General features: G+C 39.4%; 1 protein-coding gene across 4 annotated transcripts in view; it reads left to right on the forward strand.

Moving 5' to 3' along the window:
* Positions 1-24071, forward strand: part of LOC121232114 (uncharacterized) — a 32946-nt gene that overhangs the window by 5991 nt on the left and 2884 nt on the right. For 2 of the 4 annotated variants that reach the window (XM_041117567.1, XM_041117566.1), the window contains exon 4: positions 14611-14883. The exons of the other annotated variants lie outside the window; for them this stretch is intronic. In XM_041117567.1, coding sequence (XP_040973501.1) covers positions 14611-14708 — 98 coding nt within the window. In that variant the 3' untranslated portion in view covers positions 14709-14883. Of the gene's footprint in view, positions 1-14610; positions 14884-24071 lie in introns of those variants that run through there. 4 annotated transcript variants of the gene reach the window in all.

Here is a 24071-nt window from a genome sequence, read left to right on the forward strand (position 1 = left end):
CCGCTCAGCTACTGCTTAGGGAGACAAGATTTGTGCTCTCACTCTATTCCACTGTTGAATGTAGGGAGATAGAGTTATTGGCTTCAATGTACTCTACTGTAGTCAGGGAGGTAAAATCTGCCATCGTCGATCGGCTTTCTTCGATCTACTTCACCACCAGTGGGAAGACAAGATCTGCATCGGATCCACTTCCTACCAATATAGGAAGACAGGACCTGCTATCTTCGATCTACTTCACGCCAATACATGAAGATAAGATCGCTTCTGCGTCTACTTGCCACCAATATGGGAAGACAAGATCTGCATCTGATCCACTCCTACCTATAAGATAGGATCTGCTACTTCATCTATTCACCCTACATGAAGAAAGATCTTTTTAATTACTTTGCCACCATATGGGAAGAAAATCTGATCTTGATCCATTCCTACATAAAGATAGGATCTATTCTTCATCTACTTCACGCCAATAATGAAGACAAGATCTGCTTTCTTCGATCTACTTCGCCACCAATATGGGAAGACAAGATCTGCATCTTCGATCCACTTCCTACCATATAGAAGATAGGATCTGATATCTTCGATCTACTTCACGCCAATACATGAAGACAAGATCTGCTTTCTTCGATCTACTTCGCCACCAATATGGGAGACAAGATCTGCATCTTCGATCCACTTCCTACCAATATAGGAAGATAGGATCTGATATCTTCGATCTACTTCAGCCATACATGAAGACAAGATTGCTTCTTCGATCTACTTCCCAATATGGAAGACAGATCTGCATCTTCGATCACTTCACAATATAGGAAAGATCTGTATTTCGATCATTCACGCCAATACATGAAAGATCTGCTTCTTCATCACTTCGCCCAATATGGAGACAAATCTGCATCTCGATCACTTCCTACAATAAGGAAGATAGATCTGATACTTCGATCTATTCACGCAATAATAAGACAAGATCTACTTAATGACTTCATCTATCCCACTGTAACTTCAGGGGTATAGATTTGTCTCTTTGATCTGTTCTCTGGGGAACATGACCTGCAAAATCCATTTATGGACCTATTTATGCCTAGTGTTTAGGATGACATGATCAGAATGAATCAAATGCTCCTAACTAGATGGGTAGTATTATATTTGTAGAATGTCATGAGAATGGTCCATTTTTAATGCTCAGGTTATCATTCCTCATTGTTCATCAAGGTTCTATCACTGATGTCTTCTTGTTCAGCAGTACCTTTGACAGAAAACCTAAAGAAATAGATGCAATTTGGACTATTCTTCTTCCAATGCTTCTAACCCTTAAGTTTGGTCAGCTCTAAACAACAGTCCTTTTTCAGGTCCTCGTGTTATTTAGAAACTTTCAGAGTAATATGCAGAACTCCTTCTGCATGTGTATTGTCAATCCATTAATCGTTATTTCAAGGAAAAATGCTTGAAAGATTATCAAATGGACAAAATAAAATTTGCTGAGAGCAAAGCTCGAAATGAATAAATCAATCAAGATAGCAAACTTTGCTGAGATATGATGAAAAAGATTATCACAATGAATAAGATGGAATTTTATTGAGAGCAGAGCTCTAAATGAACAAATAGCAAATTTTGCTAAGATGTAAATAAGATAAAAAAACAGGTGCCCCAGATATCGCAGCGTGAGCTTCTCCGCACAAACTCTGTGTTTAGAAATCCTAAAAGACTTTGTTGATGCCCCAAGATGTAGCATCTCTCCTTCTTGTTAATTCGGAGAAGACAAAACTACTCTATGCCTCAACTTTGATCGAAAATTCGAATTGCCCATTCCTGGGTTTTCAATTCAAAGCCCCTTTGGTCTCAAGGTGCCCTTTGCGGGTTTTCGCCTTGGCCTCTCCCCTTTTTTTTTTTTTTTTTTAGGCAAAGTACCTCTTCACTGAATCCGAATTCACAGGATTGGGCAAGCTTTTGCCATCCATCCCAGTTAAAATTAATGCCCCTCCTGAAAAGGCCTTTTTTACTACATAAGGTCCCTCCCAGTTTGGCATCCACTTTCCTCTGAAGTCCTTTTGTATGGGAAGGATCTTCTTCAGTACCAAGTCCCTTCATGGAAGTTTCTAGGACGAACTTTCTTATTGTAAGCTCGCATCATTCGTTTCTGGTACATTTGACCATGACGGATAGCTCTTAACCTCCTTTCTTCAATCAAGTTCAGCTGATCATATCGGGCTTGGACCCATTCTGCTTCGTCTAACTTTAGTTCTGAAAAAACTCGGAGAGAGGGAATTTCAACCTCAATTGGTAGCACTGCCTCCATTCCATAAACCAAAGAGAATGGTGTTGCCCCGGTAGAAGTCCTGACGGATGTTCGATAAGCATAGAGGGCGAATGGCAACTTCTCGTGCCAATCTCTATAGGTCTCAGTCATTTTCCCTACAATCTTTTTGATATTTTTATTGGCTGCCTCCACCGCACCATTCATCTTCGGACGATATGGCGATGAGTTGTGGTGCTTGATCTTGAATTGATTACAAACCTCTGCTATCGTGCTATTATTCAAATTTAATGCGTTGTCTGATATGATCCTTTCAGGCATTCCATACCGACATATGATTTCCTTCTTTAAAAACTTGCTGACAGCTGTCTTTGTGACGTTGGCGTAAGAAGTAGCCTCTACCCACTTAGTAAAGTAGTCAATCACTACAAAAATGAAACGATGTCCGTTTGAAGCCTTTGGCGATATCGGCCCAATGACGTCCATGCCCCACATGGAGAAAGGCCATGGGGAAGTCATGACGTGAAGAGGTGATGGAGGCACATGAATTTTGTCTCCGTAAATCTGGCATTTATGGCACTTCTTAGCATACTTGATGCAGTCTCCTTCCATGGTAGACCAATAATATCCAAATCTCATGATCTGTCTGGCCATTGTGAAACCGTTAGCGTGTGTTCCACAAATACCATCATGGACTTCTTCCAAGATCTGCTTGGCCTCCACAGCGTCTACACATCTTAACAGCACCTGATCTTTTCCTCTTTTGTACAGGATTTCCCCATCTAAGACGTAACCACTGGCCAGCCTCCTCAACATTCTCTTGTCATTCTCAGTTGCTTGGTTCGGGTATTCACAATTTTTCACGTATCGCAATATGTCCTGATACCAAGGGTTGTCGTCCTTTTCTTCTTCCTCGTCAATATTACAACAGTGGGCTGGAGCATCATAAATGCTCATTTGGATAGGCTTCACATCCTCTGGTCTATTTACTTTGATCATGGAAGCCAATGTAGCTAAAGCGTCGGCCATTGATTCTCGTCTCGTGGGAGATAACAAAAAGTGATGTCGTCAAACTCCTCAATCAATTCTAGGACTATCCTTCGGTAACTAATCAATTTAGGGTCTCTTGTTTCCCATTCGCCTTTGAGCTGATAAATTACCAATGCCGAATCCCCATATACCTCAAGTACCTTGATTTTGCGTTCCATAGCCGCGCGGATTCCCATGATACATGCTTCATATTCCGCCATGTTATTTGTGCAATCAAAATCTAGTTTACTGGTGAAAGGATAATGATCACCGTTTGGAGATACCAAGACTGCCCCAATCCCGTTGCCCATGGCATTTGAGGCTCCGTCAAAATTTAATTTCCAAGTATTGCCTTCTTGTGTGCCCGTTTCAGTAGTTGCCACATACATCAGATCCTCATTTGGGAAGTCAAAGTTCAAAGGCTCATAATCGTCCAGGGCTCTACTTGCTAGAAAATCTGCTATCGCGCTCCCTTTTACAGCCTTTTGATTCACATAGGTTATGTGAATTCAGATAGTAGAATTTGCCATCGGGCCATCCTTCCGTTTAGAGCAGTTGACTCCATCATGTATTTCAGAGGGTCTAACTTTGAGATTAACCAAGTCGTATGGTACAACATGTATTGTCTCAATCTCCGAGTAGTCCAAACCAATGCGCAACATAATTTTTCAATTGGCGAATATCTCGTTTCGCATTCAGTGAACTTCTTACTGAGATAATAGATCGCTCTTTCTTTTCGTCCTGACTCATCATGTTGGCCGAGCACGCACCCCATGGAATTCTCAAATACTGCCAAGTATAGTATTAGTGGTTTGTCAGGGCAAGGTGGCATCAGTACTGGGGCGTTGGACAAGTAATGTTTAACTCTTTCGAAAGTTTCCTGGCACTCCTCATCCCATACACCTGGATTGTGTTTCCTAAGAAGGCGGAATATGGGGTCACATTTCTCAGTTAATTGTGAAATGAATCGAGCGATGTAATTCAGTCTTCCTAGGAAACCCCGAACTTCTTTTTGAGTACTTGGCGGAGGTAATTCTTGTATGGCCTTAACTTTGTCTGGGTCAATTTCAATTCCCTTTTCGCTGACTAAGAATCCTAGCAGTTTTCCTGATCTAGCCCCGAAAGTACACTTGGCTGGGTTAAGTTTTAGCTGGAACTTCCTTAACCTCAGAAACAGTTTTCTCAGAACTTGCACGTGTTCCCTTTCTGTTCTGGATTTTGCGATCATGTCATCAACATAAACTTCTATCTCTTTATGCATCATATCATGGAATAATGCTACCATGGCTCTCTGATACGTTGCTCCCGCATTTTTCAATCCAAAAGGCATCACTTTATAACAAAACGTCCCCCACATCGTTATGAATGTGGTCTTTTCCTTGTCTTCAGAAAGCATCTTAATTTGGTTGTACCCGGAGAAACCATCCATGAAAGAGAACAGTGAGTATCCGGCGTGTTGTCTACCAAGGTATCGATATGAGGCAGGGGAAATTATCTTTTGGGCTGGCTTTGTTCAAGTCTCTGTAGTCCACACACATTCGCACCTTCCCATCTTTCTTAGGAACAGGGACTATATTGGCTACCCATTCTGAGTATTTGACCACCTGTAAGAAACCAGCATCGAATTGCTTCTTGACTTCTTCCTTTATTTTTAGCAAGACATCAGGCCTCATCCTTCGAAGCTTTTGTTGGACTGGTTTGCATTCTTCCTTTATAGGCAATCGGTGCACCACAATATCAGTACTTAAACCTGGCATATCTTGGTAGGACCATCGAAGACGTCTTTAAATTCTTGAAGCAACTTAACAAGGTCTCGCCTTGTTTCCTTGGCAATGCAAGCGCCAACTTTTACCTCTCTGCCCTCTTCTAAGATCACGACTTCTACTGATTCCTTATAGGGTAGAATTTGTTTTTCTTCTTCTTCCATCATTCTTAACAAATCCGGAGATAAAACGCTGTCTTGGTCACCTTCAAAATCTTGAGGATTATCTATACTCATGTCTTGCTCAAATAGAGACTCTGAATTAGTAACAGAGTCGCTCATCTCGTTGATATCTGAAGACCTGTTATTGGAACAAATGGAGGCCCAAATAAAAGAATCTAAGAATACTTGTATGCATACTATGATTATAAAGGGAATGAAAAGAATGAAAGAATATTTGCTCAAGATGAAACTGAATGATAAGTTTTCACTGAAATTAGATTTTGGACATGTGCCTTTTACAAAAGATTCTTATCACCCCCAGGCTTAGGGCAACAAGTGTTCTGAATATTACTCTGAATTAGTTCTAAATGTTACAGGGATCTCTTCTGCAGTCCAGTTATTCAAACACTTCCAGGTTCGCAATGACGAATGCCTGATAAATTCCTTTCCACCCTTTCTTCCGCGGATATGGCATTGATGTCCAACCTCTCAATCCTTCCTTCTGTAACCTCATCCTTCTCTTCAGGGTAGACAATTCCCCTTGAAACAAAAGTCTTAGATATATGGGGAAAGGTCATGGTCCCCACTTGACTTCTATCCCGCCCAAATGTGCTCTTCTCTTTTCTTACTTTTTCTCCATCTCTTTCCTCCTTTCCCTCGCATTAGGCTTATATCCCAAACCATAACGGTCCTGTTTGTTAACTAGGATCGGTACCCAACCCTTCCCTGGAGGTATTTTCCCAATCCTCTTCCAGGCAATGCTCCCTTTCCCATCGTTAGCTGTAAGCTCATTGAGTAGCTTTGGATATCTTAGGCTCTGGGATTTTGCTCATCTCGATGACAAATGTGGCATTTACGAATTCCAATGATCGGAATGAACATTCTATTGCTTCACTATCAGCCTCTATGTATGGCATATCATCGGTGACTGATGCAATGATGTCTTCTTCTGCACCTATAGTCACCAATCTACCCTCTATCACCAGCTTTAACTTTTGGTGAAGTGACGATGGTACAGCTCCTGCAGAATGGATCCAAGGCCTCCCCAATAGGCAATTGTAAGATGGTTTAATGTCCATTACCAAAAAGTCCACCTCGTATGTATTTGGACCAATCAATAGAGGTATCTCGATTCTCCCCATCACTTTTCTCTCAGTGCCATCAAATGCTCTCACTATATTTTGACATGATTTCATGTGAGAACTATCCACAGGTAACCTGTTTAATGTGGACAGGGGTAAAACATTCAGGGCCGATCCATTGTCCACGAGTACCGCCGGTAGTATACACCCCTTGCAACGGGCAGTGATGTGCAAGGCCTTGGTAGATCCCATACCACCTGGCGGGATCTCATCATCGTTGAAGAAGATGAAATTATCGGCATTTATATTGTTAACCAGGCGATCCAATTTGTTCACTGAGATATCTTTAGCGACATAGGTCTCATTTAGCACTTTTACCAACGCATTACGATGTATCTCTGAACTTAGAAGTAACTCGAGCACTGAGATGCGAGCGGGTTGCTTATGCAATTGTTCCACCACGCTATACTCGCTATGCTTCAAGAATTTTAGGAATTCTCTAGCCTCATTTTCAGTCACCGGTGTGTTAATTTGCGGTTCAATTCCGGTCGTCTTCGTTTTATTTTGTTCAACCGCCAAGGCTTTTCCTTTTATAAGTTCCCTTTTTGTATTTCCCAGGTCGTAACGTTTTCCACTACGCGTATAGAAACCTGCGTCATTAGCCTCTTCTGAAGCATTTATCGGGTTCTCCTCTCCCGTGATCATCACATTGCAGTCGTAATTCCAAGGAACCTTTTTGCTATCCTTGTAAGGAAAGGCTACAGGTTTTTGGATTATGACCCTTGGCACCAGTTGTATTCCAGATCCTGTACTCGTTGGCCTTGAAATAATCACCACTGGGTGATTTGGGGCCTTTCCCGTAGGCCCCTCCTCCGAGGCATAAACTTCTCCATTTTCAAGTCCTTTGATCTCTTCATAAAATTCTAGCTCTTTGTTGTTCATCAGATTTTGCACCATGGCCTTGAATTCAGTGCAGTTTTGAATGTCATGGTCTTCTTCAGCATGAAACTCGCAGTACGTCTTCGTTCCTTCGGGCCTTTTTTTGAACCTTGTTTGATGAGACCTCCTTCTATCATTTGTCTCCAGACCCAACTCAATGGGGTTTTTATCTCTGCAATGTCGGTTTTGATTCTCTTTTTCTCACCTTCGATTATTGCGTTTACCCCTTTATCAGCATGGTTGGGTAACGGATTCGCTGCTACGTTGGGTCCTAATGGGTCGTCAAACTTCACAATCCCCATCTTAATGAACCTTTCCACCGCCTTTTTAAACCCAGTACAGTTCTCAATTGAGTGTCCTGGTATCCCTGCATGGTATTCACATTGGGCATTCGTGTCATACCATTTGGGATATGGAGGTTGCATGGGCTCGAGATAAAATGGAGATACTATGTGTGCATCAAATAACTTCTGATACAGTTCCCCGTATGTTATTGGAATGGGCGTGAACTGAAGTCTCTCTGTGTTAGTCCTTGTGTTGGGCCTTGTGTTGGGTTCCTGCCTCGAGGGGGCTTGGTGACTAGTGGTTATCATTTTTGGAGGGCCAACAGTAATCGGTTTTGAATGGCTCTTACTATATGTGCTTACGTTGTTTACTTCGCCCTCCTTTTTCCTTGGGGCTGGTCTTTTGAAGCTTTCTCCCGTGTCGATTTTACCGCTCCTTACCGCGTTCTCAATCATTTCACCGGACATTACCATATCCGAGAAGCTCTTGGTAGCACTCCCCAACATGTGGTTGATGAACGGGGCTTTCAAAGTGTTGATAAACAACATGGTGACCTCTTTTTCCAAAAGGGGTGGCTGGACTTGTGTTGCCACTTCTCTCCATCGTTGGGCGTACTGCCTGAAATTCTCGCTAGGCTTTTTCTCCATGTTTTGTAACGTAATTCGATCGGGTGTTATATCCGTTACATGACTATATTGCTTCATAAAAGCTTGCGCCAAGTCTCTCCATGAATTAACTTTAGCACGACTCAGTTGGTTGTACCATTTGGCTGCAGATCCGATCAAACTGTCCTGGAAGCAGTGGATTAACAGCTGATCATTGTTGACGTATCCTGTCATTCTTCGACAGAACATAGTTATATGAGCTTCAGGACAACTAGTCCCATTATATTTTTCGAATTCCGGCATTTTGAACTTAGGTGGGAGTACTAAATCAGGGACCAAACTCAGATCTTTGGCGTCAACCCCGCGATGATAGTCGATGTTCTCCATGACTCTAAATTTTTCCTCTAACCATCTACATCGGTCCTCCAGCTGTTTTGGCAGGTTCATTCTTGTTTTTTCTGTTTCTGCCACATCATCGAGGTCCGGGACCACAGGATTAGTGGGATTATCCCCGGGATTAGAACCCGAGCCCATTTGAAAATGCAATGGTACCGAGGCACCAGCCAGATATTGAGGTCTAATGGTAACCGGTACCCTCTGTGGGTACACCTCTGGTTGTGCTTGAATGTTAGTTGGGGTGAAACCTGGAGGATAAATAGGGTCATCGTGATCTTCCCCCACATCGACTACGGGGTCTTTTCCTTTGTTATTTCCTCCAGCCAATAACTGCTTTAATTGGTTCATCACAGTGTCCTGGGATTCTAACATGTCTTGCTGGATTTTTTCCAGTCGTTCATGCATCTGATCTTGCATCTCTCGTTGCAACTGTTCCAATCTTTCCAACCTTTGATCCATTACTTTTGTTTGGCGACGAGTACCGTAGTGATATTTGATTAGATTTTAGTAGGTTTCCAGGGTAACTGTCATAATTTAATTTTATTAGGGTCATTTTATGAAACTTACTGCATATGATGTAATGCAAATGTATGAGATGAATGCAAAAAGAGGCATTGATTCGAATTCAATTTCATTAGAAAACTCAACTAGAAAGCAAATTTCTTTACATAAAATAAATTACATATACGGCCTCGCCTTTATACCCAAGGCCTTAACCTTCCTAAGAAGCCAAGCTAAATCTCGACCTCGGCTTGATTCTGACTCATATTTTAAACTCAATACATCGGCCTGAACTGCTAATGTTTGCAGATGATCAGCCACTTCCCGCACTTGAGTCACAGCTTCGCCTATAACGTAATCTCTATCTCTAATCTGCCTTTGAGAATGATGGAATTGCTCTTGCCATTGATCATTACTCCTCTCAAGAAGCTCCATTCGTAGCTCAGAATTGTGTAATGCATCCTCAAGCTCCTCTACCTTTTCTTTCATTCTTCGATCTTATTTAAACTTGCTCTTAATTCGATCATGGAGTTGCGACTACGGTACGAGTGAAGTGACTTTTCTAGCTCTGCCACCTTGGCCTTTAATCCTACCTTCTCATTTCGGCACTCTAACAAACTCCTTTCCAAAGCGTTTTCTCGAGCTCGAGCATCTTGAAATTTCTTTTCCCACTGATCGGCCCTATTCTTTTCCTCATTGATCTCTTGTCGCCACTGCTCTGACGTTTTACCCAGACCGACAGTTCTCATCGACAACCGCAGCTTCTTGTAATCTGTTTTTAGACTATCCAAATCCTCTTCAGCTTTGTTCTTTCCCTTCCTTAATTTCTCGGCTTCTAGCTTGTGGATATCGATGTCTAATCCCAAATGCGCTCTTTCTTCTTCTAACTGTTCTATCCTCTTTCCCAACTCAGAATTTCTTTTCTCAAAGTCTCGTTTGATGATCTCTAATTCTGACGGAACTACTTGTAGATGCTCCTCTATAGACTGAACACAATCTTCCCTCGGCTTAGGGATGTTGTCATTGACTCTTTTACTCCACCACCCATAATATTCTGAAGTTGTCATCGCTCCTACGGTGAATCTTTTCATTCGGTGAACCTGTTTCCAAGCGTTAGATATTTCTCGAGTTTTTCTCTTGTAGTTTTCATCCTTATAAGAAAACTCACATTGAGCCAGCCCTTGTGTTGCTGGTATGAACTGTCTCGATCTATATTGTCTTAATACGAGTAAAGGGGCATAACCGACAGCTCCCCAAATTCCGAGTAAAGGGACCCAGTCGAAATCCCCACATCGATACAGGATCTCGTCGGGTACCATCCAAGGAGCTTTCCATTCGACGTCATCCTCCTGAAGATTTTGGAGAATCGTCATCCACTTCTCTTCCGTGATGTCGTCTCGTCTTGGTGTAGCAACTTGTTCCTTCAATGGGGAATAGTCTTCTGAGAAGACTCGATAGGAGACATTTTCCACCTTCCAAAAGTGACTATGGAACCACACCAATAGTAGCTGTGCGCATCCGATGAACCTTCCCTCCCTTGCTCTTCGACATGCGCTTAGAGATCTGAAGGTTTCTGCTAAGATTGTCGGGATGGGCGTGACTCCTTTACTAAGCCGATCGAACAAATCAGAGACGGCCTCATCTACGTGCCCTAAAGCTCTAGGGAAAATTACCAAACCATAGATACCTAGAGCGAAGACATCCACTCTTTTCTTCACATCGGGGTGTGCTAATACTAAATCTCGCAAGCTTTTCCAAGGAACGCATTTACTGTCTCCTTTCTGTTGGATCCGGGCAGCGACCCACTGTTCGCTCATCCCTGTAATGCTCATCAATTTTTTAATAATGTCGGGACACTAGCAGCTCTAGAATAGGCTTTGTCAATTTGAATCTTTGGACACCGAAGCAAGGTCGTATATTCTTCCACGGTGGGCACCAAGTCCACTTTTCCAAAAGTGAAACAACTGTAAGCAGGATTCCAAAACTGGGCTAGGGCTCGGAATAAATGCTTGTCCACTTTGACACCAAGTAGGTGAGACAAGTCCCCGTAATCACAGTAAAACATCTGCTTGGTCCCGTCGTCCCATTGATCCCATATTTCCTTCATTTCTCGCAGATCATTTTGGACTACGCTGATACGGGTGAAGTCCCATAACTCTGATACGTACCCTTCTGCAAGACTATCGCCTTTCTCTCTCCACATTGTCTCAGCCCATAATCGTACAGCTGCATTGTCTTCTACTTTATCAAGAAACCTCTTTTCCATGATAAGCTTTCTATCTATACTGAACGTGAATCGACACCTCTTTTGAAATGAAAATGCCATGCAATCACAAACAAAGCAAATTAGATCTAGGATTTAAAATAAACAATAATAAATAAAGCATCTATTCGGTAAGCACTAGGGTCTAGAATAGCTCTATCTCGGTGGGTTCTTATGGCTCGCTATGTGTGGTTTGGTTCTAAAGTGAGGGTACCTGAACCAGCAGATTCCTCGATCCTCACCCATTATAGGCTCATATGGACCGAGTTCAGTTCAGGGGAATACATTTCCCTATGGCCATGCGGAGATGAAAATCTCACGAAGACATAGGTACGGATGTATCCCGGAAGCGATTCACTATCCCATGCGGAGGTGAAAACCTCACGAAGGCGTAGTTTCTCACTCCCACTTAAAAGGTGTGACCAACGGTCATGCAATGGAATGTGCAGAGGTATAAAATAAAATACAGAACACGATAAAAATGTAACTCAAAACAAAAGATGAGAGGATCGTAAATTTAAATCGAATTTTCAACTTTCGACAAAAGACAAGAAATAATCAACACGTGGCTTGACTCTCTTATGTCCCCAGTGGAGTCGCCAAGCTGTTGACACCATTTTTTGAATGAAAACGGGGTCGACTTGGATTAAAAAAAGAATGAAAACGGGAGTCGCCACCGATCCTTTTTGATGAGGTGTGATCGGGTTACCTTGAAAAGTGGTTGTTTTTAATAAACGATTTAATTTTTATTAAAACAAAGATTTTGGTCTATGAAATTTAAAAAACGGGTTCGGGAGTCGGTTACGCACGAGGAAGGATTAGCACCCTCGATACGCCCAAAATTGGTACCTAGTTGATTAATTAGTGTCTTAGTGTCGAAAATTGAAAATTTGAAGGGTTTTAAAAAATACGATCCTTAAAAGAAAACTCTGATAACGTGAATTGAAATATAAGATTCTCTTGTTCCGAAGGAATATCACATCCAGCACATTAGGACACGATACCCTAAACCATCGAAACCAAGATCACCTTATAGTTTAATGAAACCATATTTTGAAGCTTTAAGAGGATATTTGGCTGTTTAGTCGAACGAGAAATCGAAACCCAGCACGTTAGGGCACGTTTCCTCGATTTTCCAAACGCGAAATATTGCCTTATTTAAAAGTTTAAAAAGGATATTTGGCTATTTGGTCGAACGAGAAATCGAAACCCAGCACGTTAGGGCACGTTTTCTCGATTTTCCAAATGCGAAATATTGCCTTATTTAGAAAAATTTTCCTTTTGATGTTTGGTGTTAATGCTTGACGAAACAATAACGAATACGACAAGGTAAGCAAAGTAAAGTGAGTAACAACAATACAATAGGCAAAATGAAATGACGAGGCGATTACATAAACAAAGCATACAAATAAATAAATAGAACTAACGTTTTAGAAAAAGCACAAGTGTACATGGATAAATAAACAAACACCAAATAACAATGATGACAATGAATACAATTATGTAAAATATATATATGTGCATGTATAATTTAAAACCATAAAATAAGAAATATATATAAATTACAGAATATGAAAACATGGATAAGTACGTACATATATATAAAATCGGTAAATATTATAAAAAATGTAAATGTGTATTTATATATTTACAAATCGTGATAATATAAAATATATGTATGTGAATTATAAAATATGTGAAATATACAAAAAACATTTTTAAGAGTATAAAATATATAAGTATGTATATGATGTAAAATATGCATAAATATATGTAAGTATATAAGAATTATGAAATGTGAAAAAATATATTTAAGTAGGTATAAGTACGTATATCTATATATATGTGTAAAATATAATATTAAAAAAGGGGGTATATATATATGCGTAATATATATAAATACATATATAATATAATGTTAAAATATTCACATAATATATATAATAATAATGTTGAAAACATCTATTAATAATAAATATATACTTATGTGTATTAAAGATATATTCATAAATACGAAAACATATACTAATAATCACAATAGTAAAGATAAAAAATGTATACGTAACATAATGCAAAAATATATAAATGTTGTGATATCTAAAAACATATACATAAAAATGAAAGAAATGTATGACGGATAATGCAAAGATATTTGTATGAGATAATGGGAAACATACGAATAGCACGATATTTACAAGTGTATGCTTAATATAATTATTTAAAAATGATATAAATAAATGAATACATGAAAATAATACCATATACACAAAAATACCTATATATATATGTAATGAAATATGTGAACAAATATTAATATTAAAGAATATATGATATATGTATATAATAGTAGAAACGAAACAAAATACATACATAGTTAAATAATACAATAATAATAAAACAACAATGATAATAATATTATATATATAACGATTAATATTTAAAATTGAATTAAACAGCCAAAAATATTATGAAATTTAAGGTAAAAAAAATAGATGAAAAAGGGATGAGATTAGATTAAAACCAAATCTCTGGGGCGAATTTTGAAAGAAATTAAAGGAGAATGGACTTATCAGAACGCGCGTTAAACTATGGGGGATCAAATAAGTAATTTATCCAAACACTTGAAACGACACCGTTAGAAAGGGGACTAAATCGCAAAGTGTAATGGATTTCGGGGTCAATTTATAAACAACGAATAACTTAATTGCAAAATATAAAAATGCGGAAGGGCCAATTGCGCAAATAGCCCTTCCGCTCAAAAACACGCGGATCCTGCCCTGGTGCGGGTCGGGTCGACCCGCCCCACGTCCGAAACGACGTCGTTTTATCATTAAACAGGGGGGACCAAAACGGTGCGTTTTGGTCCCCTATAAAAGCTAAGTTTTTTTGAAAAATTCATTTGAGACCAGGTGAGGGAAAAAAAAGAAAGAAAGAGGGAGAGGGAGGGCACGGAGCGATTTTCGGCCAAGGGGGGGTCACCGGACGGCCACCGGAGGCTCGCCGGCGCCGGCGCCGGCCACCGCGTAAGATTTTTTATTTTTTTTTGCTATTTCCTTTTTATAAACCTATGCTATGTAAAAAATATCTAATAGATGAGTTTTTGAATAAAAAAAGACCTTAGATCTCTGCCTTTTCTGTTTTTGGTCTTTCTTGCTTGAATCTGCTTTTATTCTTGTATTCTTAAGTAGTACTACAATTGAAAAATGAAAGGAAAAATCCCCCTGTTCCCATGACCGATTTCGGCTTTTAAAGCCAATATATTTGTTTTGTTCCTTTTGTTTATTGTTTTCCCCATCATTTGCATGATTTCCTTGCTGTGGTGTTTGTTCTTGTTGCAGGTGGTGGGCACGGTGGAGCAGGTGGGAGTGTCAGACGCGTGGGCGTCGTGGTGGCCAAGGCTGAGGCGTGCGAGCGTGAGGGGGACAGACGAGGCTGAGCGGCGCGCCCTAGGCATGCTGCGCCTAGGGTTTTCTGCTGCAAACATTTGTTTTTTTTATTTGGGCTAGGGTTTCTGCTATTGGGCTAGGTAGTGGGTTGGTTTGTTATTTTGTAATTGGACTGTTGTTTATTGTTTTAATATTCGGGCCTGGGCATAAAATTGGGCCTTACAGTACCCAGATTGAAAATCTATCTTGGAGAAAACTGAAGCTCTTCGTAGCTAATCAAATAGATCATCTATCCTCGGTAAAAGGTACTTATTCTTGATAGTCAGTTTATTCAATTACCGATAATTGATGCACATGCACATAGATCTATCCTTATTCTTCACGAACAACACTGGCTCTCCCTATGGAGACATACTCTGTCGAATGAATCTTCGGTTTAGTAGCTCTTGGATTTGGGCCTTTAACTCCACCAGCTCCTTCGGTGCCATTCTATAAGGGGCGATGGACATTGGAGCTGTTCCAAGTAAGAGCTCAATACCGAATTCGACCTCACGGTTTGGAGGCAACCCAGGAAGCTCTTCAAGAAATACATCTAGAAACTCCTTAACAGTTCTAACATCTCTAACAGAAGGACTTTTAAAATTAGAAATGCTGACAAAAGCTAAAAATGTCTCGCAGCCCTTACGAACCAGTTTCTCGGCCCTGAACGCTGATATTACGTTAGACAGATAATCTCTTTGCTCCCCTATCACAGTCATCTCCTCATCTTCAATAGACTTCAACACCATACGCTTAGCAACGTAATCCAATTTCGCACAGTGTTTCACTAGCCAATCCATGCCCAATATAATATCGAATTTTCCAAACAGCAGTTCCATCAAATCTGCCGAAAAGACAACCCCTTGGACCTCTAAGGACACGTCTCTGTACAACTTATTAACCCTAACTGACTATCCTAGTGGACTCAACACAGTCATCTCATTAATAGTATTTTCAAACTGAATACTCGGCGTCTCAGACACAGTGCATGCAATATATGAGTGTGCAGATCCAATGTTAATTAAAGCAGTGTATGGTACATTATAAATCAAGAACGTAGCGGTTATGACGTCAGGGGCATTACCATCCTCTCGAGGACGAGCAGCATAAACCAAGGCTGGCTGTCTCGCCTCAGCGCTACCAGCACCTCTGTCCGGTACTCCATGACCTCGTCCCAAACCATTTCCGCCCCTAGCTTGCCAACGGCCTCTCGATGGCTGCTGACCACCTCTCCCTAGCTAAACATGGCCCTGACCTGCAGCTTGCATCTGAAAAGACCTCTGAGTATAATTTTTAACCTGATGATCCATGGACCCGCACCGGAAGCACACCTCAGTTCATTTCCAACACTCACCCTGGTGAGCTCTTCCACAATCAGCGCAAGGTTGCGGTCTTACAGCAATAACAGGAACTACTCGGACTGACTCATCAAATCTAGCCCTCTTTATAGGCCTTCCAGAAGAACCTGAGGGTCCAAAATCCTTCTTATTTCTGCCCCTACCTTTCTTACGGTTCTGGCGCTAAAAGTGTTTCACATCCTCAATAATTTTTGCCTTTTTTACAAGAACAGCAAAGTCTCACTCCCTCTGCAGAGCTATCAGCACACGTAACTCATCCCGAAGGCCATCTTCGAACCGCACACAGCGTTCATACTCAGTTGAGACAATTTTGCCAGCATACTGACTCAACCGTAAAAATTTTGCCTCGTACTCTGCCACCGTCTTATTCCCTTGGGTCAAGTTCAGAAATTCTTTCCTTCGGGCGTCCACATAACTTGCACCCACATACTTCCCTAAAAAGGCTGCTTTGAAGAAATCTCATGTCAAACGGTCGACTTGCGTACCCTTTCTCACAGTGAGCCACCATTGGTCGTCCTCATCTCGTTGTAAAGACACTGCTCCTTTTAATTTTTGGTCCACAGTACAGTCAAGGTCGTCCTTTATCTGTTCGGTTGCCTCCAACCAATATTCTGCCACATTTGGGGCTACACCAAAAACACCTCTGAAGATTTCTGCTCCATTAGACCGGAATCCCTCAGAAATTAACCCTCAGCCCACTGATCCAGTACTCGCTCCAGCAACCCTTTCAAGAACACGTAGCATTTGCTTGGGATAGAGCATCATCCCCAGCTGCTCGGTCATGAGACCCTGTCTCAATTACTAGTGAGGCTGGTGCCTCCCTAGCAGACATGTGACTCGATGCTGAAGACCTAGCTCTAGCACTTCCTCGGCCTCTACCGCGGCCTCGTGTACCCCTTCTGCGAGTACATCTTGTGCTCATTTCTATAATGAATTATCTGTTTAAAAGTCTTATGTATCAGTTTATAATTTTAGTAATTACGAACAATGTGTTATGAACGGCAGTAATTGGGTTTTTTCCCACAAAACAAAATCTTACTACAGTTTTCAATCTTCTATAGTCTCAACCTACTCTAACTAAAGAGTATCAGTGTAGCCCTAATACCTATAGTAGTCCCTCAGTAATACATTTCAGTCTATAACAATAAATAGTGTCAGAAAACTTACAAATTTGGTGCCAGAGACTCGGTGTGCCACATTTCCAATCAAAACGTTAAAAATTAATTTTTTCAAAAACCCACTCCACAGTCGAGTTTTACAAACCTGGCTCTGATACCACTAAATATAACACTCTGAACCTGGCTCAGACGTTATGGCAAAATCCAGTGTGTCACATCGAAGTGTTTTTTAGAAATAAGACTTATCCCTAAGAAATCAAAATTAAGTTAAAACCCTTTCAATTTTTATTGCATGAGAATAATTCGGCAAATTAAGTTGTTCCTATTTGAAATCTATTTGTCAAAACGATTGCCATATTTATCTCTGTTGATTCCTTAGACTGAATAAAATCGCAGAAGTTTGTAAAGACCTTGCAGTTTAAAATGTGAGTTTTCCTTGAAAACAATTATTGTTTTGAAAACTCATCTTTTCCTAGTCTAGCAGTTTAAGGTAAGAAATCAAAGCCCAAATTAAATTTAAAACCGCAAATGGTCTTATTACATAGCTAAATAAAATCCGGCCCAGACGTTATGGCCGAATCCGACGTGTCACATCGAAGTATTTTTCGAAAATAGGACTTATCCCTAATAAATCGAAATTAAGTTAAAACCCTTTTAATTTTTATTGCATGAGAATAATTCGACAAATTAAGTTGTTCCTATTTGAAATATATTTGTCAAAACGATTGCCATATTTATCTCTGTTGATTCCTTAGACTGAATAAAATCACGGAAGCTTGTAAAGACCTTGCAGTTTAAAATGTAAGTTTTCCTTGAAAACAGTTATTGTTTTGAACCCTCATCCTTTCCTAGTCTAGCAGTTTAAGGTAAGAAATCAAAGCCTTTAAAGTTAAAATCACAAATGGTCTTATTACATAATCAAAAACCCAATATGAAATTTTGATAGATAAGTTCAAAGGTAGAAAATCGACAGTCGTGTGGCCACCTCCGACTCCCTCGTAGCGCCAAATCGTCTAAGGTTGGGGATTACCTACGCAGTTAAAAGAAATGGTGAGTTTACGAAAACTCAGTGTGTAATCCCTTATCAGTCAGACAATAAACAGAATGCAGTAACAGTCTCGGCCTTAGCCCTATACAGTAACAGTTTGGGCCTTAGCCCTATATAGTAACAGTGTGGGCCTAAGCCCAATTCAATATCAGTACATTGCAGTCATATAACCCACCCCAATCCAACCAACATACCACCCGTACCAACCAACACACCATGTGGGGATTAAATCGACCCACCCAGCCAATACACTAATGTCACAGCGAAGCTGCTAATAGTAATGCAACAATGCTGCTAATAACAGTAAATGTGGTAACTACGTGGTAAAGCCATTAATACAGTACTTCCTCCAAATCAGAAATCCAACCCCATACAGTTTGTCATGTCATAAATAATACGTGTATGCAGTATGTCATACTCAAAACCAGTCATATAAATGTCATATACACATCAATTAACCTACCACTAGGGGTACAATGGTCATTGCGTTGATTAAGGGTAAAATAGTAATTTTACCCTTTAGGGGTATTTTGGTCATTTTATCTATTTTGGGGTCTCGGTAAAGATTACGACCTCTCTGAAGGTCTATAGTTTCTTTAAGCGTCATAGATAACCTAAACGGTCATAACGGTGTAAATGGGCCCAAGGCTCATTACTCGGCCCAAGTGGGCCCACACGCTCGTGTGGCCCATTTAACCCAAAGTCAATTACAGCTATGTGACCTACATAGCCCAGTCCAATATTTAACACTTATCATGGATTTAATCTGTATAGGGCCCACGAGCCCTTTGAGCCCATACGGCCTATTTCGGCCCAACATGGCCTATAACGGCCCAAGTCCACAAAAAAGCTTGTGGTGGCCTTTATAGTCTACTGCCCATGATTTGTGGGCTTGGTTTACCCCACGAGCGATCGCACGCTCGTAAGGCCTCAAATGCAGAAGTTTTGGCATTTCGGCTTTTGCCGATTCACAGTCAGATAAGGGTGTGGATACACACCTTTTTGGCTTTTGACAGTACAGAATGGTGTATGGTTACACACCTTTTCATGAAAGCCTACGAACACCCCTTGAGCGCCAACCTACAAGCATCGAGATACTACATTACTCACTTCCCAAAGACAATACTCAACTTATAACAAAACCAACCTATCACCATATATTACCTTGATCGAACGAGAAAATATTTCCCACTTGAATTGATACCCAAGATTAGCAGCGATTTCCTCTTCTCCAAAATCCTGTATTCCCAAACACTACTAACGGACTACAGTATACATACAAGTGATGAAGGGTACAGTCACTTACCGAGATTAAAAGAGAACTAATCGACCAAGGCACTTCCAGCGCACAAGAGTGTAATATTCAGCCTAACACCACTAGAATATTTGAGAAAGGAACAAGGGGAATAGCATTTGGTCAGAGGAAGTAAAGAAGAAGAGGATAGAAAATAAGTGAAAGATAAATGAGAAGGGGATGGATTCGGCCTAGATTGAGACAAGGGAGGAAGAAAAGAAATGATCAATAGAACTCAAAGAATGAAACAGGAAAGGTTCAGCTATAGAGAGGCAAACCGATAGCACTATGGAAAAAAAAGGAACTGAAAGGTTAGAGGAGAAAAGTAATGTGATTTGAAAAAAAAGTAGAAGCAAAGAAATTGAGAATAGGGATTTCGACACTAAGAACTTACACTAATCAAATCCTAAAAGAGCACGAAAGGTAACTTGCGAAATCAGCACTAGGGAGAAAAGAAGCCAGAAACACCAAAAATAACAAAAACCTGAAATGACAGAGAGGAAATTCGACACCCATTCACTCACCAATTGCCGAAAATGCACACAAAGGGACCCCTAGCTGAATTTGCATACTCTAAATCCCCCAATCGACTACAGCTCTCCCTAATTTGAATTCCTTGACTTTCTTTTAAAATCTCTCCCCTTATCTCTCATTGATTTACTCATTGAATCACTTATCATCACTCTCCACAACTCTTCCATCAGAATTTCACTGTAACACAACCACTGGCCAAAACCAACTGCAAAATAAATACCCCAATTGTACTACTCCACACTCGAACCTCAAACCTTGAACACCATTCCACACTCCACTACCACTGAGCCACAGGCTCTTTTGGTGACATCAATCAGTCGTAATAAAAAATAAGCCCTACATACTAACATCCAGATTCACTTAAGAGCAAAAATTTAAACTTCTGCAAAAGCCAGGACTTGAACCTAGGCTTCTCAGACACTCCCTAACTCACCCAAATCATCTAACCACTCAATCAAACATACAGTTTTATCATATAATACAAAATTACAAACCACTTATTTTTTAGGCGTTACATTTCAACTATGTTTGGCAGTCCCAAATATTTCTCTGGATTCGATAAGCATCTCACCCTTAGTATTTGCGTGACTTGTTCCTTTACCTGTGTTGAACTATTTGAACTAGAAAATAGAGTAAATTTATCGTAATTAATACTTTTTCTCGACAAGTTTTCATATTGCACTAGGATTCCCTTTCGCTGATTTGCCCTTCTTTCCGTTGCTTCCCAAAATAAAATACAATCATTTGCAAAAATAAGATGAGTAACCACTAAACCCCTCCTGCTTTCCTTCACCCCCTTTATTCTCTTCTCCCTCTTTGCCATTTTCATTAGCATCGAAAGTCCCTCCCCGCATATCAGAAACAAGTAAGAACTAAGCGAGTCCCCCTGTAGGCTTAAAACTTCCCCCTCTTTCCCCATTTATGTATATTGAATATGAAACAGAGTTAATACACTTTGATATAAAATCCACCCATCTTCTGTCAAAGCCTATCTTCAGCATGACCTTACTCAAAAACCCCATTGCACCTTATCATATGCTTTGCTCATATCAAGTTTAAAAGCAAAGGCTCCTTTCCTATCCATTCTTTTATGTTTCAACATATTCAAAATCTCATAGGCCAATAACATATTGTCAGTTATCATTCTCCCATGAACAAAAGCACTTTATGCTTCATCAATACAATTGTCAAGTACCTTTCAGAAACGATTCGTTATTGCTTTTGGGATAATCTTATAATGAACAGAATGTAAACTAATGGGTCTGAAATCTTTCAAATTAGTTGTATGAGAAATCTTTGGAATTAAAACAATAATATTCAAATTTATACCTTCCAAAGAGCTCCCTTTGTTTAGAGCATTGAGGAAAAATTCTTCCACTTCCTTGCTGATAATATGCCAGAATTTTTGAAAGAAGAGTTCCGAAAAACCATCCTCCCCAGCTGCCTTTAAAGGGGCCATATCTTTTAACACAGCTTGGATTTCTTCAATTTTGTAAGCTCCCAACAAATCTTGATTCATATCTTTCATTATACATCTGTTTACTCCTTTCAAACAACCTTCCAAGATCCCTTCCTCTCTTACCGTAAATAAATTTGAGAAATTCTCTTTCTTAATTTTAGCCATCTCATTTATATATGCTGTTACTGATCCATCCTCTCTTTTAAGCTCCATAATTAATTAATTCTTCACCTTTGTGAAGCAACTCTATAGAAAAAAGTTGTATTATGATCATCATTCTTTAACCAATTTGCTCTAGCCCTTTAGTCCTAATATAATTCTTATTTTTCTATCTCCATATTAAGTTCCAACTTTGCTTCAACTAAGTCACCAATCATCTCATCCGTTCATTTCATCTCATTAAGATCCTTCACCCTTTCCTCTAGAGTCTTTATTCTGCCGCCTTTTTACTTTTTCATTCTCCACGTCTATTATAGCAAACCATTGCCAAGATCCCTAAGATGATCTGAAACCTCTTTATCACTACCATTCCAAAGCTTCTGAATTTCCTTTTCGCACGAGTCTTCTAGTAGCCACCACTGTTCAAATCGAAACCTTTGTATTTTAGGGTATTGTATATTAACATTTGTTTCTATCAACATTGGACAATGATCTAAAAATGAATGCCCTAGATGCTTGATTTTATAATTAAGGAAAGACGTCCACCAATCCATGTTTTCCACAAAACGATCTAGTCATTCCCTAATATTTTTATTTTCAAAATTTCCATTTTCCCATGTAATCCACACTCTAGTAAATCTCAAATCTTCCAACTAACATTGTTCCAAAGTTTCCCTAAAATTTTCCATTCTCCCTTCCTCCCTAACCACCTCTCCTCTCTTTTCAAAAGAATATAGTATCTCATTAAAGTCCCCTATAGCCAACCATGGTAAACTGCAATCACGCCCTAAAGTTTTTAACAACTCCTAAGTTATTTTTTTTAGTCGAACATCAGGGAACCCATAAAACCCTATAAATCTCCATTTTTTGTGAAGATCCTCCTCTTCAATTTCCACATTAATATGGTTGATCGAGAAACTCCTTAGGCTTATTTTAACTCCCTTATTCCATCCTAAACTCAATCCACCCCTGTACCCTCAATCAATACATCAATCCACCCTAAAATTTACCTTAATCTCCATCAATAAGACCATATGGGGACAATTGGTCTTTAGCACATGCTGAAACCTTCTTCTAGTCCAAGGATTCCCTAATCCTCAGACATTCTAGCTAAAAGTTTTCATTTGCTGGCAGTTAGCCTGCCTCATGGCAACTGCCAATCTTTTTTGTTGTGTAACACCCCTTACCCGGCTCGATCGCCGGACCCAAGTAATAAGATGCTACGACAAAATTGAATAATCGACAAATACTTTACTAAACAAAAACTTGATTATTTATCATAAAATCATATATAATTGAACATATTAAAAATTTTGAATTCTACAAGGACCTAATTTTGAAATTCGGGCATAGAGTAAGATTGAATTGTAAAATTTTAAGGTTTAAAATTCTATATTAAAAATCCACAGTTGGTATTGATACCAAATCAATACCTTACTGAAAATCGATACCAAAATTCAATTATGTTTCTTTGCAAAAAAAAGGTATCGATAATTATTTTATGGTATCGATATTTTATGAAAAAGTATCGATACTTAAATAAAAATTGATACCATTTTTGGCATTCTATTTGTTTAAAATTATTCATAAAAGCAAGTATCGTTACTAATGCCAAAAATATCGATACCTGGATTCAGGAATGGTAAAAACTATATTCAAAAGGTTCATTTCATTCCCAAATTCACATAAACTCAAATGGTAATCCTAGATATATTTTTAATGCATAACTCAATTCAAAATCACCAATTTCATGTCAAAAACACCATTTAAATCAACCAACCTAGATCACTAAACAATATGTCACAATTCAGATCTAGCTAAATACATATATATATATGTATATACAACTAAACCAATAAGTCTTTGATGCACATCAACCATTTTCAATACACCAAACAAAACTAGAAGAACATATAAAATGCTAATTCAATTCTCACTATTGAAGATATTCATCTTCTACTACTTAAGCATCATATAACCATACCATCGTGTTATCTCATCTATCTAAACCTTAGGAATAGAAATCAACCAACCAAACAAGTCATCATCAACAAGGTCACTACCACTACATTCACACTGACATATATAAACACATAAATTTTATAACTTGCCAACCAAAACATAAAATAACCATTAAAATACAAAATGAACTTTAAAACTCAAAATACTTCCTAGGTACATGCCAAAACTAAAATAAGAGCATCACCAACACTTGAGTTTAGGATTGTCGTTGGATACTGGGTTGACGTGTGAACTGATAAGTACCTAACCTACGCGCGAAAAATAAAATTATACGTTGAGTATCTTAGTGGTATTTCTATAATCCAAACATTAAAATAAATTATAAAACATATAGATACTCAAATAAAAGCTATTTAACGCTGCTAAAACAATTCAATTCTGC

This window comes from Gossypium hirsutum, chromosome A07 (assembly GCF_007990345.1).
Source record: "Gossypium hirsutum isolate 1008001.06 chromosome A07, Gossypium_hirsutum_v2.1, whole genome shotgun sequence".
In the NCBI taxonomy this organism is placed as follows: Eukaryota; Viridiplantae; Streptophyta; class Magnoliopsida; order Malvales; family Malvaceae; genus Gossypium; species Gossypium hirsutum.